This window comes from Mirounga angustirostris, unplaced genomic scaffold, assembly GCF_029215605.1.
Source record: "Mirounga angustirostris isolate CCGP_5_RB_7025 unplaced genomic scaffold, mMirAng1.0.hap1 SCAF_12, whole genome shotgun sequence".
NCBI lineage: Eukaryota > Metazoa > Chordata > Mammalia > Carnivora > Phocidae > Mirounga > Mirounga angustirostris.
This window is the reverse complement of record NW_026991720.1, coordinates 11,982,847-12,000,244: the sequence shown is the minus strand read 5'-3', so window position 1 is coordinate 12,000,244 and position 17,398 is coordinate 11,982,847. Positions and strand designations below refer to the sequence as shown.

General features: G+C 43.2%; 1 protein-coding gene across 1 annotated transcript in view; it reads right to left on the bottom strand.

Moving 5' to 3' along the window:
- The window catches only part of TRPV5 (transient receptor potential cation channel subfamily V member 5), a 30,013-nt gene continuing 12,615 nt past the window's right edge, over window positions 1-17,398 (bottom strand). Inside the window, exons 9-15 of the mRNA XM_064575842.1 lie at window positions 11,030-11,116; window positions 10,855-10,931; window positions 10,440-10,605; window positions 10,175-10,241; window positions 7,945-8,213; window positions 4,865-4,971; window positions 1-4,220 (exon numbers count right to left, since the gene is read on the bottom strand). Coding sequence (XP_064431912.1) covers window positions 3,917-4,220; window positions 4,865-4,971; window positions 7,945-8,213; window positions 10,175-10,241; window positions 10,440-10,605; window positions 10,855-10,931; window positions 11,030-11,116 — 1,077 coding nt within the window. The 3' untranslated portion in view covers window positions 1-3,916. The remainder of the gene's footprint in view (window positions 4,221-4,864; window positions 4,972-7,944; window positions 8,214-10,174; window positions 10,242-10,439; window positions 10,606-10,854; window positions 10,932-11,029; window positions 11,117-17,398) is intronic.

Here is a 17,398-nt window from a genome sequence, read left to right as displayed (position 1 = left end):
ACTCAAGTATGGCCAGTGAGAGAGCTTAGAATAAAAACCAGTCAATCATTCATAGATCTAGTTAATGAATATTTATTGCACACTACATTGAACCAGGAATTATGCCAGACACTGGGAACACAGTGATGAATAAGTAAGCACCATCTCTGTCTTTGTGGAGCTTACAGTCTACTAAAGACGACAGACATTGAAACAAATAAGTTTGACAAGGTGCAGGATGTGTGATAAAAAAGAAAATGTAGGTAGCCTGGAAACATAGAGCAGGTGGACTCAAACCTAGCCTACTGGTCAGCACCCCCGCACATGCACACACAACCAATGTACAATCATGAGGCTGAGACCAACAAGATGACTAGAAGTCAGAAAGATGGAAGGGAGAATGGGCACAGGGAGGTAGAAAGGTCCAGAAATTGTGAGGCCAAGAAGAAGAAGAACCCAGCACTATCCAGGAACTAAGAGAAATCCAGCTTGGTGAAATAGAGCCTGAGAGAAGAGGAGGCTGGAGGGTTGCCTGGGGTCAGCTTAGGGAGGGCTTCCAGAAGACCACACTTGGGGGCAGGACTTGTGTCTTACAAAGACCCTTCTGGCCATAGTGTGGATGATGGATTGAAGACCAAGACTGCAGGCAAAGAAAGCAGTTAAGAAACTACTCCTGGAACTCAGTAGGGTTCAGAGAGGCAGAGACAAATGGAAGATTTTATATTGGTATGGAACAGTCTTCAAAATGTATTAAGTGAAAAAAGCAAAAACTGTTTCTAACAAGCTGTACAATTACATGCTTTTTTAAGGGGAATATATACATACATATGCTTGGATATATACAGAGTATTTTTGGAAGGATTGTTAAACTTTTATTAATGAATGTCCCTGGAGAGAACACCAGAGGGGCTAGGACAGAGGTAGGAAAGTTTTTCCCCCTGTATATCTTGTGTGCTTGTTGAATTCTGTGCTATGTCATGTATGATCTAACCAAAATTAATTCTTTTCAAAGCAGATGCTTTAGGGAACAGAATCCACAAGATTTGAGATTTACAGGACTTGAGAATTGACAGAAATGTGTTTAAGATGGCGCCCAAGTTCTGGCGTAGGCAACGTTGCCTATTATTTGGTAGGGAACTCTGGTGGAGGAGCAGGTTTGGTGAGGAAAAAAAAGCTGTTCCATTTGGGACATGTTGAGTTTGAGGTGTTTGTAAAATATCCAGGCTCAGCTGTCTAATAGATAGGCATCCAAGCTGTTCATGCCTGGAGCTTAAGAGACAGATCTGAACCAAAGATAGGGAGTGGGAGTCATGAACATGTGCATGTTAATACAATCTGCAGAAGCAGGTGAGACTGCCCAGGTGGTGAGAAAAACAGAGAGCCTTGTGGACCAAAAATATTTATGGGATTTTTGTAGAAATGCAGCAGCCAGCATGGTAGGAGCGTGTGGCCCTAATGTGCTGAGAGGTGGTGAGTGGTCGACCGTAGTCTGAAGGCTACCGAGAGTTCAAGCAAGATTGAGACTTCAGTGAGCTTAGCCAGAGGTAGATAACATGAGAGATGTCAGTAGCATGGAGACGCAAGGTCAAATCACAATGGTTGAGGACTCAGTGTGAGGTCCGTAGACAATGGAGTCGTGTCTAAGAAGTTTGGCCCTGAATAGGGAATAGAAAAGAGGGCAGTTGCTGGAAGGAGGGAGAAGGGTTGAGGGAGGGTATTTGCCATTTCTTTGAATATGGGAAAGGATAGAGCATGGTTATTTGCTAACCCCCAGAGCTAGTGGAGAGGGAGGGGGTGAGATACACAAATGAGAAGATACACAAAAGGGGACAGTGATGGACACGGCTATCTGAAGAGACAGAAAGAAAACTGAGTCTGGAACTCAGATGGGAGTTTAGCTTTACACAAGAGAGGAAGTGCTTCCATTGTAAGGAAAATAAGAGGAATCACGATGACTGAGCACTTTTAGAAACCCTGCAACCTGTGGCCGAGTGTGTAGGACCCTGTGCCTGTACATTCATGTGATCCCTCACTGTTCCACACTCATCTGTGCTTTGTATGAGTATCTACAAGAATCTACCAGTGGTTTCATAAATCCCATGTACCTTTTTGCTATTCCAGACCACAGTCCTCTTAAAAGATATTATGGCTTTCGGGTGAAGGTGATGATAGGGCTAGGGTGAGGTGCAACGGACTGGAGACAAGAGGGAGACTGTCATGAGCCCAGTACTGGGTGCCCTGGACACTATCTCCCAGTTTCCTCCCTAGATAGGGATGGCCCATCCTGCGTTGTTGTTGCCACCCCACAACTCAGCACAGGGGCAGAGGGAGGTGGGGGTGGAGGATGGCTGCTGGAGGAGACGTAGCCAGGAGCCTGCTACCTCCATGCACAAGGATGATTAGCTGCTAATGAGCCACCTGAGGGACAGACCAGGGACAGTCCCATAAAAGAAATGATTGAGCTGTTCAAGCACAGAAAGGCATAATTTACCACACTTATTTAAACATACACCTGGACACAAATAAGATACAAACACGTTAGGCTGTGAGCCTCAAAAAGCAAGGATAAGACAACTAAAAAACAACAAAAAAACCAACACAATTTAAACAGAGATGAAGGACTTGAATAGATATTTCTCCAAAAATAAATATAGAAAGGGCCAATAAGCATATGAAAAGATGTTCATTGTCATTAGTCATTGGGGAAATACAAATCGTAACCACAATGAGACACCACTTCATACACATTAGGATGGTTATTATCAGAAGAAGAAAAAGAAGAAGAAGAAGAAGGAGGAGGAGGAGAAGGAAAAGGAGGAGGAGGGGGAGGGAGAGAAGAAAAAAGAAAAACAACGAACAGTGTGGCAATTTCTCAAAAAATTAAACAATAATTGCTATAAGATCCAGCAATTCCACATCAAGCAATATACCCAAAGGAATTGCAAGCAAGGACTCGAAGAGAACTATATACCAATGTTCATAGCAGTGTTACTTACAATAGCCAGAAGGTGGAAACAACCTGAATGTCCACCAATGGATGAATGAATAAACAAAATGTGGTCTATCCATATAATGAAATATTATTTGGCCTTTAAAAGGAATAAAATTCTGATGCCTGCCACAACATGGATGAATCTTGAAAATATTATGCTAAGTGAAATAAACCATGATTCCACTTCCATGAGGTATCTAGAGTAGGCAAATTCATAGACACGAAGTAGAATATTGGTTATCAGGGGCTGTGCGGAGGTATGGTGGGGACTTCGTGTTTAAGGAGTACAGGAATTCCAGTTTGGGGTGATGAAATTGTCCTATGATGAAGAGCAGTGATGGTGATGCAACAATGTAAGTGGACTTAATGCCACTGAACTGTATCCCTGAAAGTGGTTAAAATAGTAAATTTTATGTTATGTGTATCTTCCCACAATCAAATTATTTAAAAATCAGGCAAGAATAAAGGACATTTCTTCTTGCAGTTTTCTAGTTGGGATTTGGTTGCCAGGAAAGGAGAGTCCTACAGGGGTATAAGAAAAAGGGAGGGGCCACTTCAGTGCCACACCTGGCTCTTCCCACGGTAAGCCTTGTGGAACCAGGCAGGCTTCACAGCTTACTACGGTCTAGGGCTGGCATGAGGCAGAAAGAAAGATGATCCACATGTTGGTCTAGCATCCCTATCTCTTGTCTTTGATGGCCAAGTCCAACTTTCCTTGAAGAGATACCTTCTTTTCTCAAGATGTGGGACTTCCAGGAGCCCAGGAGCTATGTGGGGCAACAGATGCCCATTGCCCATCTCCAGAAATGCTGATGTGAAGATGAGACATGACCTTTAAGAATTATTCTGTTGACCCCCTCCCCACAGTTAACAGGCATGAAAATTAGATACCGTTCCCCATCTAGGCCCACCTGTTTGTCAGGCCAACGGTAACAAGGGTCCTCATCATAAATGATAGATATTGTCCTCTCCATCCCCCTCGCCAAGGTCCAGCCCAAGATTTCCATGTCCCAGGGTGTTACGACGAAGGATCTCCCAGCCCCGGTGACTACTGCTGTGAGATGTGGTCCGGGACAGGGAGGGGGTCAGGGGGGACAGAGAGGCTCTGGCTAGGGTCCCACTTTCAGTCGCAGAAACAGAGGGCTGTTTCTCAGAAAGCTGCTCTTGTCCATCCTCCTTGTCTGAGCCCTTGAAAGCTTCCACGTAGCGAAGCACTCGCAAAGGATTTTGATCATGGTGGTTCTCGACTCTGAGGAGGGCAAAGAGGAATGGACTCAGTTGAGGTGAAGAGAAAAGGAGAGGACAGGGGAAGGAAGGGACCAGAGTCCCAGGATCAAATGAAGGGAAGTGCAGTAGAATGGAGGGTAAAGTGGGATAGAGACCAAAAAGGTAAGCAGTCAGGATTTGGAGAGTAGTGGGGCCTGCGTGTGTGTGTGTGTGTGTTTGTGTGTGTGTGTGTAATAGTGAACATGAAAGAGAAAATGGAGAGAGAGGGAAGACCATGGTCAGGAGCTGAAGGTAGAGTATGGAGAAGGTTAGCTTCAAGGCAAGAATATACTAGAAATGGGGGTCAGGTAGGAACAAGACTAGAAAAAGTTGGGTAGCCCATGCCCACATCTGAGCATGGACACATACATAGCCTCACACACATTATTGCCCTGATGTACTCGCAGCCTGGCATCAGCTATTAGTGGTCTTGTCACCCTCCTCATCAGCTCCACCCACCTCCCTTAAACAGGCTAATGCAGTCTCACTTTATAGAGTGATGATGTCTCCTTTGGATCCAATTGGGGATCTCAGGAATGAAAAGATGTGTGATAAATGTGGAACTGGTCATCCCACTCCCATGGCCTCACACTTGTTGGCAGTTTACCCATATACACTGTCACTCACCGCAGGAACCAGCGGTCCCCCAGCCCATACTGGTACCCGCAGATCCCAGAGCGAGGCCACAGGAAGCGAGGCAGCTTCCTCTCTAACATCACCGTGGTAGCCACCACCTGGGAGGAGTGAAAGGTAGAGGAAACTCAGCAAGAGTCATGAGGTTTCAGGGGACACTGGAGGCCACCGACATAGGGACCAAGAAGTACCTGTCAGATGGGGATACCAGGGATTGGGGAAGATGACAGTCTTTTAGCCATGCCCTAGCCAGTGCCAGGCATCATGCTATCTGCTTTACTCATCATTCATCGTAACCAGGAGAGAGAGAATATTTTATGAGTGTTTTCAATAAAACCGTGACCCCTACATTACTATTCACATTCATAGAAAATGAGTCACTCCAAACTAATTTCATTTGCCTTTTCATAGGAAAGCCATAGACTAGCTATCTTGATTTAAATGAAATGATTAAATAGAATTTCTATGATGGTGGAGGTGAAATGATGCCGCTGGTGTTTAGGGAATTTGCAGCAAATTAAATACCCATATCCTACAAAGGAAAAGAGTGGGTTAATGACTGTAAACTTGGCAGGGAAAATTCTAGTGGCACATCACATTTTCTGTCCTTTGACCAGCCCTCATTAATTACTTAGATGAAACATAGAAGACAAGCTTATCAAATATGCCTGTGACACAAAACTGGGAGGGATATGTAATATGTGAGGTGAAGAAGCAATATAAAAATGATTTCACCAGACTGGAATGCTGGTCAAAAACCAATAATGTGAAATTTAAGAGAACCAAATGTAAGGTCCTACACATTTATGTTTAAGACCAAAGTATCTGTGTAAGTACGGGAGAATGGCCAAGGAGCTTCACTAATTAAGTTGCATAATAAAGATGCAGGGGTTCTAGTTGATCATGACCTTGATAAGGGCAAATTGTATATGTGCTAAAAGACCTGGCTCAATTTCAGGTGCCACTTATACTAAAGTGTCCCAAGCAAGGAAAGATATGACCCTCTTTATACTGCATTCCTCCAATCCTATTAGGACCACTCTAGTTTTGAAAGGACCATGATCTTGGTTAGTTGAAGGCACTAGCAATCCTTAAAGTAGCCCAATTCCCCATGTCATGTTCTTCCACTCGATTTCTTACTTGCACCAAGTTCCCTCCAACCTCAGGACTTTCAATCATTTGTTCCCTTTTCCTATACAGCTCTTCTCCTTCTTTATCTTGAAAATGACATTTATGTGTCCTATTGTGCCATAAGTGAGCCCTCCCACCTTGTTCTGTTAACAGAACCCCTTTCTCTTAGAGCATTGCCCCTTCATCACTCTGTCCATCAGTTAGAGTAGACTGGACTGCACTCGGGCCTGGCTAATTAGTCCAGTCTTCCTTAAACTCCATCACCACCATCACCACTCTCCAGTCCTTGGCCTTAACCTCAAATTCAGGGATGCACTTATGGCTCAAACCTGTTGCAGTGAGATGGAACTTAGACTGGGTTCTCAGGGGAAAGATGCTCTTTGAGGGGCTACATGTTGCACAGCATCAGGAAGCACACAGAATACAACAGGAAAGGGGCCACTGGAATTGTGCAATGCAGTACATCTGCTCATTCCTTTGAGAATATGGAGCTTCTAGAAGACATCTCACCAACATGATGGGAGAGACTGACTTAGGAGAGTCTGGATAGGAGAGCAGAAAAGAGAAACTAATGTCATGTGGGAAATGGAGATACAGGCTCTGGCCAGATATGCCTAGAGCTAGTTTAGTTCTTTAAACTTCCCGGTTATGAGGACCGACACATCCTCCTCCCAATGCCTTTTTTATTTAAGTCTATTTGAGTTTGGTTTTCTGTCCCTGTAGCCAAGAGTCCTGACTGATATAACCCCTAACCTTCATCCCTTTCTCTCATTCTTCTTAACTGACTAATTCTTACCCAAGTTTAGGGGCTCATCTTAAATGCTACTCCATCAGGAAAGCATTTCCTTACTTTCCCATCAGACTGCTCTGTTGCATCCTGTTCTTAGCATCCTCTACTTCTCTGTGACACTTTTACTACTGTAATTGTACGGGCTTCTGGGGAGTCCATTGTTTAACGGCGGTCTTCCCAACCAGACTGTAGGCTCCATGAAGACACAGATGGCAACTGTGGTGTTCATGCTGGTGTCCCCATCTCCTAGACGTTTCCCAACACATCACAGGCTCTAAGTAATTATTATTAAGTGAATGGAAAGTCTCAGGGGATAAATGATGGCTGTATTCAAATGTCTGAATGGTGTTCATACAGAAGGGTGTGTCCTGTGTTATATGAGAAGAAAAGGCTGGGGCCACAGAATGGAACTGTAGAAAGATAGGTTTCAGCTGAATGCAACACGGACATGTCTAGTTACAAAAACTTTTGAAATAAGACAAAGCTCTCCTCCTCCTAATCACTATCAGAATCCATATGATAATAAGGCCCTAATCAGCATTAAAGAAGATATTAAATTACCCTTTGACCAATGAATAATTAATCTCTGGGTAGGAGCTCAACTAGAGGACCACTAAAGGTCATTCCAACTCTAAAACTGTATTATCCTCAATTATATAAAGAAAAAAATCAGAGAGAAGCAAATAGAAGATAATGTCCAAATTAAAAACTAGAATATATAGGGACACCTGGCTGGCTCAGTCAGTAAAGCATGAGACACAACTCTTAATCTCAGGGTTGTGAGTTCAAGCCCCATGTTGGGTGGTAGAGATTACTTAAAAATAAAAAAATCTTTAAAAGATAATTAAATTAAAAAAATAAAAACTAGAATATATAAGAATAAGACAGTTTCTAGTTCTCACTGGACCCAAGGTTGACTATTAGATCTACTTTTCCCCTGTGATCAATATGTCAGCTCTTGGGTATTGAACCTACCCCTATCATACCATTTTACCCTCCTTTGTCTCCTCCTCTATCCAAATATATACCTTTGTTGAGGTGACAACCCCACTGGATTATTCTGTGATTCTCCTAAGAGAGTCCATAACATATTCTGCTTTGATTTTTCTCTCCATACTCTTCCCCTTAGTAAGACTACCACTAATAAACTCACCTGGGCCCTCCAGAGCTCGTCCCGCTCATGGGCCACCCGCCAGTGTGTGTCACCCATCATGGCGATGAATAGGTTGAGCATGAGCAGTGTGGCGATGATGGTGAAGGCAAAGTAGACAATGCCAAACATGAAGGGCAAGTTCACTTCGTAGTTGGCAGGCCCATCAATGACGGTGAGGAAAAGCTCAAAGGTGCTGAACAGTGCCATGGGATAGTCATAGAATTGCCCCAGATTGGCTGGGTCCTCTGTCTGGAAAATGACATAGAACGCTGCTCCGCCCAGGAAGTGGGCATGGAGATGGGGAAACAGGGAGTTATCACAATAAGTATGGGCCTAGTCATATCTCCACATACTTACACATTTGCAGACACACAGATATGCCCATAAATGTAAATATGTGACTGTATGCATGTAAGTCATATTCTACATGTGGACCTGGCTAACCCTGAGATGTCAAATGACCAAGTTCATCACTCTGGACAGTGGTAATATGTAGCCATTTAGCAAAATGTATATATAAATTATGTGTGTGTATTATAAATATATATATATTTGTGTGTATATATATATATACACACACACATATAAGATGTGAAAAGCAGTTAGGTGACTCATTACACACACACACAAAATAAGTCACCTAACTGCTTTTCACATCTTAGAAAATAGAATATTTAAAAGATAACTTGTTACAAGAATGCATGGAATCTCCAACAATTTCAAAGAACTAACATATGAAATGACTAAAAGAAAGGCACCTTTAAAAAAAAAAAATCTCAGTGACCTCTAGCTAACCATCCATCACTCTGAGATTCCCTGGGTGAGCTTGGACCCTCATGGAGAAAGTTTCCCTGTTCAGTGTGTAGCCTGCTGGATAATACTACGCATCCTGGAACTTTGGTACAGCATTAGAACCTTTAAAAGACTCCTGTCCGTATGGGGAACTGAAATATAAACAAAGTGATCTCAAGAATGGAAACAGGGTCTATGACAAAGCATCAAAAAGCAAGTACAACAACCAAGAAGAGATGGTTTCAGAGATTCTGGGTATAGGACATCTACAGAAAGCTCCTCTGTCATCATGACCTCATTTTGTAATTGGCAAGTCATGATATACGTATACTATCTGCAACATATGCATACTATATAACTATACACACATGTTGTGAGCAGTAATTTATGATGTGTGCAGATGGGGTAGAGTGCAGAGAAAGAAAATATAAGGAATACTCCAAATAGTCAGACTACCACAGTTTTACCCATTCATAGCTCAGATCTTGTGGCATTTTTTTAGTCTAGTGTGGTGGGAATCCCTGTTAAATGGGAATTCGTAGGACAAGAATAGTGTCCTTTGTACTAAAAGCCATGGTCTTTTAGAGTTGGTGGGGGAGGACTTCAAATACTGCCTAGGACATCCCCTTGTCTTATGGATATTTAGTTGCAGACATTAAAGACTGGATTTGAGTTGCCAATCTTACTACTCTGCCATCCTCTTAGCACCTTTCCCTAAGAACTTCCTCCTACTCGTTCACTGCCCTCACCCTCCCTCTGGCTCTGGCTGTTATTTTCTGACTATGCTCCTCTCTCTACCCTGATGCTCCCCCTCTTCCCCCACCAACGGCTTGGGCTGAGACTGAGTCCCTGCTCCCTCTTTCCTCAATCTCTCTTTACAGCTCTTTTTCTTCTGTTTTCCTCTCTGTTTTCCTCTCATTTTCAAACTCTCTAAAATCTTTTTTGATACCTCCTCTTTGAATTCTTTCTTTTTCTCCCAACTGCGATCACACATAGGAAAAAAAAAAAGTATGTTTCTGTGTTATTGAATTCTCTCAGTTTCTTCTTCTGAAGTGTAGACATGGAAGAGTTAAATATTGCACTGTCTCTGTTTGCCCACATAGTTTTCTGAGATCCGCAACTGGCCAGTCTTTCGTATTTCATGGCCCTCTCTCTCCAAAGCCTTTCTTCTATCTCTTCTTTAAAGATCTTGCAGAGCGGTTAGTCAACATGAATATTATTGGCCCATAAATTCAGAGCACATGGTCTCCCTTCTAAGCCAACCTGAGTGACTCTGATCCTATGGATATGAGTGTGCTTTTTCTACTGGGGTGTGGAGCTTCAGTTTCTACTGGGGTGTGGAGCCAAACAGAGTACAAATGAGAACTGAGCAAGAGCGAGCCAACTTTCTGAAGAACTGGACCCTATGACCTAGTAGAAGAGGGGATAGTGCTCTTACCTGAGGCAAATCCCAGAATAACCACAGCCATTAGCCAGCAGAAACGCATGAGGTCTCCAAAAATCATCTACAGGAAAGGGAAGGGGAAGGAGGGTGGAGTGACCCTTCTCCACCTGCCTCTCTACAGCCATCCTGCTAGATTGGAGGCCCCCTAGCTCCACTAGATTCACTCAGAGCAGTGTTTTCCTGTGTGCTCTGACTTCCTCACTCTGTCTGGAAAGGTGCTATGGCTGAAGCCAGAGGAAGCTTTGGGGAAAGCACTGACCTTCTGGATCATGATGCTGAAGGGACCAAGCATCTGGAATCCTCGAGCGAAGTACATAACACTGCACCAGCCCAGCACCAGGGCAATGGACATGGGCACCATCTCCCCGTTCATGTTGGAGAGCCGCATCACCATGGTCACCAGCACCATGCAGGCATAGATGATGCTTGCGGGGGGGGGGGGGGGGGGGAGGTGCAGAGAACAAGGAGTGAGAGAGGAAATACTCTTGGTCCCCTCTAGCATGGTGAAAACTTGGGTAGTACCCCCTCAGGCTTAGTCCTTACACCCAAAACACACATATGAGCCCACTGGAGAGAAATCCCTGGAGTTGAGAGTCAACTGAGGTCTAGGTCCCAGAGAGTAAATGGGAGACCTAGAACAATTCTGGCAAAGACTGAAAGGAAGGGACACTCACATGATGACATGGAATGGTCCCCCGAGGATAGTCTGTCCAAAATATCGAGAAGCACCAACCCTAAGGATGTCTGGGATCTAGGAAGAGGCCAGTAAAACAAAAAGACAATGTAGACTGCAGTTCAGTCTGGGACCCCAGGTGGATGGCCTTGGCTTGGACCCTGATGGTACCTCACCTCTAGGAGCAGGATAATCACAGCCCCTGTGACGGTCACCAACTCCCCCACCAGACGGATTTTGTCCTGCTGAGTCACGTAGGCCTCCTGTGGGGGTAAGTTCAGGGTAAGTACTTTTTGATGGATTAAGAGTCAAATCATTTTCGGGCAAGTGGTCTAAAGCAAGTGAAGTCCATCTCAGATAAAGAAAAGCTCCCATTACCACCATCAGACCTCCCACCCCCCACCATTGTATTTGTTATTGTGGCTAACTCTGTGATCAGGGCATTAGTCTATGTATCCAAGGCTTAATATACATTGTACATGCTAATAATGTGAGCCACCCCCAGTGGATCACTATAATATATATGGTGAGCAGTAATTTATGATGTGTGTACCAAGGGGCTGAGATCACATTTCAGAGCATCGAGTTAAAAAGGCTAAACCAACAGGAAGAGGTATTAGTGGTTTGGGATGGTATCAACTATGCTGAAAGTCCAGTTTTTCCAATTTCATTGTGGTCCTTGGAAGATAGACTAGACTATAAACACATCACAGAATTCGATTCCAGAACGGACCCAGAGCCAACTAGTTTTAGCAACACCTTCAATAAGCCACTAAATCTCTCTGCGTCTGAGGTTTCTCATCTGTAAAATGGAGACTATAATGCTTTACCTTTCAGTGTTATTGTGGAGATCATATTAGATGATGTATCTGGATATAGTTTAGAAACCAGAAAGCACTATAGATATATTCATTATAGTTTTATTATGATTTGGCAACATAGAAAAGTTCAGAAAAAAGGGTTAGAGACACTGAATTGATTTTAGTTTTGGTAGGGCCCAAAACTTAACTTTAGTTAAGGAAGATCCCTGCCTTATCCTGAGCAGTGGTTATAGAAGATACAGCCCTAAGGTCAAGATAAAAGAAGACCATCCTCCTTATGTGCACGTGATTTCACAGTGAAAGTCTTATACATTACACATATGTAGTGATAGAATTCTACAATAATGATCCTTAACTTCTTTGGGGTTATGAGTCCATTGGAGAGTATCATTAAGACTGTGGACCCTCTTACCAGAGAACTGTGTTCATATATATGTAATCCCCACATGAAGTTGTACAAATAATTTCAACACATTCAAGTACACTTTAGACTTTGAGGAACTCTCTAATCTAAGGTCACCTCTCTGAGTGGTACACCCAAGAAGGAGTTGAGAGCCCCTGGCACCATTGGGAAAGTTGATGATCTAAGCTAGGAAGGATGTGATCCCTCATTAGGCATAAGGAATGCTAATCATCTCTGCTCTGCTGATAAACTGGAACCTCTAAGCATCCCTCAGCAGGGTACTTTCAGAATGTACTCACTGGTCCAGTGAGAGGCATAGCTTTGAAGTAGGAAGAGATGCTATGTGGTAGGAGGTGATCAATGATATAAAGAAGGTACCCACAAGGAGCCCCATGGTTGCTCAGAAAGTGACAGCTCAGAAGAAGCCAAAGATATAGCCTTTACGGAAGAGTAGGACCAGACTTACCAACAGAGGGTGGAAATGTTTCAGGGAAATCCTATGGGACCAGGAGAGATCAGAAAAAGAGCTGGTGTCTATGTTCCTGGTAAACAATGTGATCTAACAACCTGTGGCTAGACTTCAGTGACTTTGTTGTTGTTGTTTGTTGTTTAAAGAATTGATATTCTCTTGACAAACTGGTCAATTTTATTTTATCATCTAATGGACAATTTCCCTTTTGCCTTGTTTCCAAGGAGGCTCAGAGGCTGTTTGTATGTTTTGTTTTGTTTTTGTTTTTGTTTTTGTTTTTGTTCTCTAACTGAATCCCCCCACCTTGGTCCTGAAATTCAATTCATGGACCTTGTTCTTTTTCTTTATTTTAATGTTCTGATAGCATCTCTCTTTATTTGTAAAACATTCCAACTCCTTTTGAGAATCAGGTAGTGAGCAGTAGGATAAATAATAAGTACATTAACTATAGAAACAAAATAACATTAAATATAGAAATAAAATAACTGCATCTGTGCCAAATATGTGTCTGTACAAAAATTCTGAATTCTTTTTTACAAGTTTGTATCTTGGTTAAATTATGTCTGGAAAACTGCCACCAACCTTTCTTTCTTGACTCAACTAAGTGAAGGAACCGAACAAGTTGGCCTTGAGCATTGTGGGGGATCACAGCGCCCCTAGAGGACGGTGGGAGAGTGGCATCGGCTATTCCCTCAGGAGATGAAAAGGTGAAACCCCAACTGATGGAGAAGGTTGGGGACAGTTTTCACCACAATCTTCTTCTGGGGCTTCCCCTCACCACCACCCCTCTGCTTGTTTAACAGATTCCTTTACAAGTAGGAGTTCTGGGGTGCCTGAGTGGCTCAGATGGTTAAGAGACGGACTCTTGGTTTCAGCTCAGGTCATGATCTGAGGGTGGGGAGATCAAGCCCCGTTACGGGGGTTCTGTGCTCAGCGGGGAGTCTGCTTGAGATTCTCTTTCCCTCTCCCTCTGTCCCCCACCCCAACCCTGAGTTCTCTTTCTTTCCCTCAAATAAAACAAAAACAAAAACAAACCAAGTAGGAGTTCTGCACAAGTTCCCCAGTGAGTAACAGGTGTCCCAAGCTTTGTCACAGCTCCACCTGGGATCTGACTGTCCTAAAGTAGCTGCCTCCACAACTCTGTCCCCAAAAGTCCTCTCCCCTAAACCAGGCCGCACAGTGCCGCAGTCTCCTGAGGGCTCTCTTCCTCACTGCTGTCCAAGATCACCACACAAGACCCTCATGTAAGGGGTTTTATTTGTCTTTAATTGCTCTCTCTAGAAAGTAAAAGATAATATATATGTGTGAAAGTTGCAATAAAAATAATGGCAACTCATACAACTCAATAGCAAAAAATAACAAACAATCTAATTAAAAACTGGTCGGAGGAACTGAATAAATATTTTTCCAAAGAAGACCTATAATGGAGCATGACATCACCAATCACCAGGGAAATGCTAAATGAAAATGATATATCACCTCACACCTGACAGAATGAATATCATCAAAAAAACAGGGGATAACAATATTGGTGACAATGTGGAGAAAGCGAACTCTTATGTACTGTAGGAATGCAAACTGGTGCAGCCACTATGGAAAACAGTATGGAGGTTCCTCACAAAATTAAAAATACAACCGCCATATGATCCAGCAATCCTACTTCTGAGCATATACCCAGAAGAAATAAAAACAGGATGTTGAAGAGATATCTGCACTCCCATATTCATTGTAGCACTATTCATAATAGCCAAGATATGGAAACAACCTAAGTGTCCATCATTGGATGAGTGGATAAAGAAAATATGGTATATATATATATATACACACATACACACACACACACATATATATATACACACACAATAAAATATTATTCAGCCACAGAAAAGAAGGAAATGCTGCCATTTGGGACAACATGGATGGACCTTAAGGGCATTATGTTAAGTAAAATAAGCCCAACAGAGAAAGAAAAATACTGCACACGGTGTCACTTATATGTCAAATCTAAAAAAAAAAAAAAAAAGTCAAAATCCTAGAAACAGAGAATAGAAAAGTGGTCGCCAGGGATTGTGGAGTGGACGAAATAGGGGGAAGTTGGTAAAAAGGTATAAACTTTTAAAGCTATAAGATGAATAAGACCTAAGAACCTAACGTACAACATGACTATAGTTGGTTATTACACTGTATTATATAACTGAAATTTGCTAAGAGAGGGGTGCCTGGATGGCTCAGTTAAGTGTCCGACTTTTGGTTTTGGCTCAGGTCATGACCTCAAGGTCATGAGATCAAACCCCGCATGGGGCTCTGCCTTTACCGGGGAGTCTGTGTGAGATTCTCTCTCTCCCTCTGCCCCTCCTGCTTGTGCTCTCCATCTCTCTCTAAAATAAATAAATAAATCTTAAAAAAAAAAAAAAAAAGAAATTTGCTAAGAGAGTAGAATTTAATTGCTCTCACCAAAAACTAACAAAGAAGATAAATATGTGAGGTGATGAGTGTGTTAATGAACTAAACAGTAGGAACCCTTTCACACTGTATACATACTCCAAATCACTGCAATGTACACCCTAAGTATCTTGCAATTTTCTTTGTCAATTATACCTCAATAAAATGAAAAAGTAATGGAACTATTGGGCTTTTAAAACACTTTGTTTTTCTTTCGTTTTTAAGGGGAATTCTAATGTTTCACACCGATGTATATAAGGTTGGCTCTCATTTTGGGATAACTCTTTTCAAAGTTGAGATTTTCGCGTTTTAAAAATGGACAGGAGCATTGAATTTTGATGAATGGTTTATCAAATGTCTATTGAACTGATAACAAGAATTCCCCCTTCATTAACCACCTCTGTGAATTAAACCCTAAACTCAAGCTGGGAATGAGTTTCCTTTGAATTTTTGAGAACTTTATTCTCTGGAGATTGTATTCAAGATTTTCTGTATGGAGAGGCTGAACCACAGGTTTTGGGATTTGTGGTCTTTATGAAAGGGCTTTGGGATCAAGGTTGTGTTTGGCAAAGTAAAGTAGAAGACACTCATTCTCGAGGTCCTGTTCATTCAGTCTCCCAGTTCTCTCTCAAATGCTACCCTTTCCCTCAATTCACAGCACTACTCCCTTAATGCAAACCCATGGCATCTGTCATCCGGTTTACCATGAAGCCATTTCCCTCATTTGCCCCACTCCCCACCATGCTTCTAGACTGGTCTTTCTAAAATGCAAATGTCATCACATGGCTTCTCTGCTCACTACCATTTCTGGTTCCCTGAAGTCTTCAGAATAGAAGTGAAAGGGAGGGGGGTGCCAGTCAGTTAAGCATCGATTCTTGGTTTCAGCTCAGGTCATGATCTCAGGGCCGTGAACTCAAGCCCTATGTGGGGCTCTGTGCTCAGTAGGGAGTCTTCTGGAGATTTTCTCTCTCACTCTGCCCCTCCCCTCACTTGCATGCTCTCTCTCTCTCTCAAATAAATAACTAAATAACTAAATAAATAAAATCTTTAAAAAAAGGAAATTAAGGGAAGATGGGAATGGGGGTGCTCTCTAGGTCTTTATCATAGCAGAAAGTCCACCGATAATGTCTAAATTTAATCAATGAATAAAGATGGAAGCATATTATTCAGCAGTGTGGAGATAACAACAGGAATGAGAAGCTGAAAGAGGTAAAACTGGTGCCTCCATGGAATAAGACGTGTGTCAGGAGGGGCCGGCCCCTACACTGCTGCTCTTCATTATACCTGCCCTCTGATTTTTTAAATCACATGCCTGTATTCTTTTAATTAGAAGGGCCACCGGGAGATGAGGATTAAAAAAGATAAGACCTGGACTACCACACGTGATGTACAGAACACTTGCTGGCCTGGCTCCTCCTCCATGTCCCCATGTTCTGTGTGAGGCTCCAGCCACATTGGACCTTTCGGGTCCTTGGGTGTTAAGCCAGGCCTTTGCGTGGACTGTGCCCTTTTCTTAAAATGCCCTCCTCCATCATAGTTCCTGGCTCACCTTAAGGCTTAAGAGTCAGGTAATGGCATTCCTCCTGGGGCTCCTCTCCTGCCCCTCCACCCCAGCTCAGGGGTTCTCCCATAGGCACCTGGCACCACTCTGCTTACGGACCTCAGCCAGCACACTGTGATTGTCGGGGTACTCCGTGCCTCGCCCGTAATCTCAGAGCTCCCTGAGAGCAGGGGCATCTCACCCCTTTTTATCCACAATGCACAGTGCACAGTGTAGCGGAGGCTCCATTGGTTTGAAAGAAGGAAGGAGGGAAAGGAGGGGGTAAGCAGGCAGGGGCAAGCTGAACATGATCTGAGAGTTGCAGAAGGGAGATAAAGAGGGAATCGGGAAGCGGGACTGGGGAAGCCCATCTGGAGGCGAATGGGGAAAAGGTCACAAAGAACTGGGCTTCTCCAGGATTTTGAGATTTGTAGCTCAAGGTCACCTAAGAGGGCCTGGCATTATTAATGCACTGAGAAAATCCTCTACCCGGCTCCTCTAAAAATAAATGTCTTTCATTAATGACTGGAATTCTTTACATCATCATAAGCCTTGGAATTTCAGGAGTTGTCAACAGCCAAATCCCCTGAGGAGGCTGATCATTCATACTTCATGGAGGTGAGCCTAATGACCTTGCTCTCATTTACCAGCTGGCTGAGCTCATAGCCTTGGAGAAAATGCCCAGAAGGGGTGGGCATAGCAGGGTCAGAGTCACCTGCACCACTGCAGAGACGGGCAGGGAGTGTGGGCAACCCAGAGGAAGTGGGAAGACAGCAGAAACAGTGCTCAAATTTCAGTCCTAGACCTTCTTTTCCTCCCCAAGACCCCAGCTGGCAAAGGAATGAAGTTCTCAGAAAGAGTCCTGTTGGC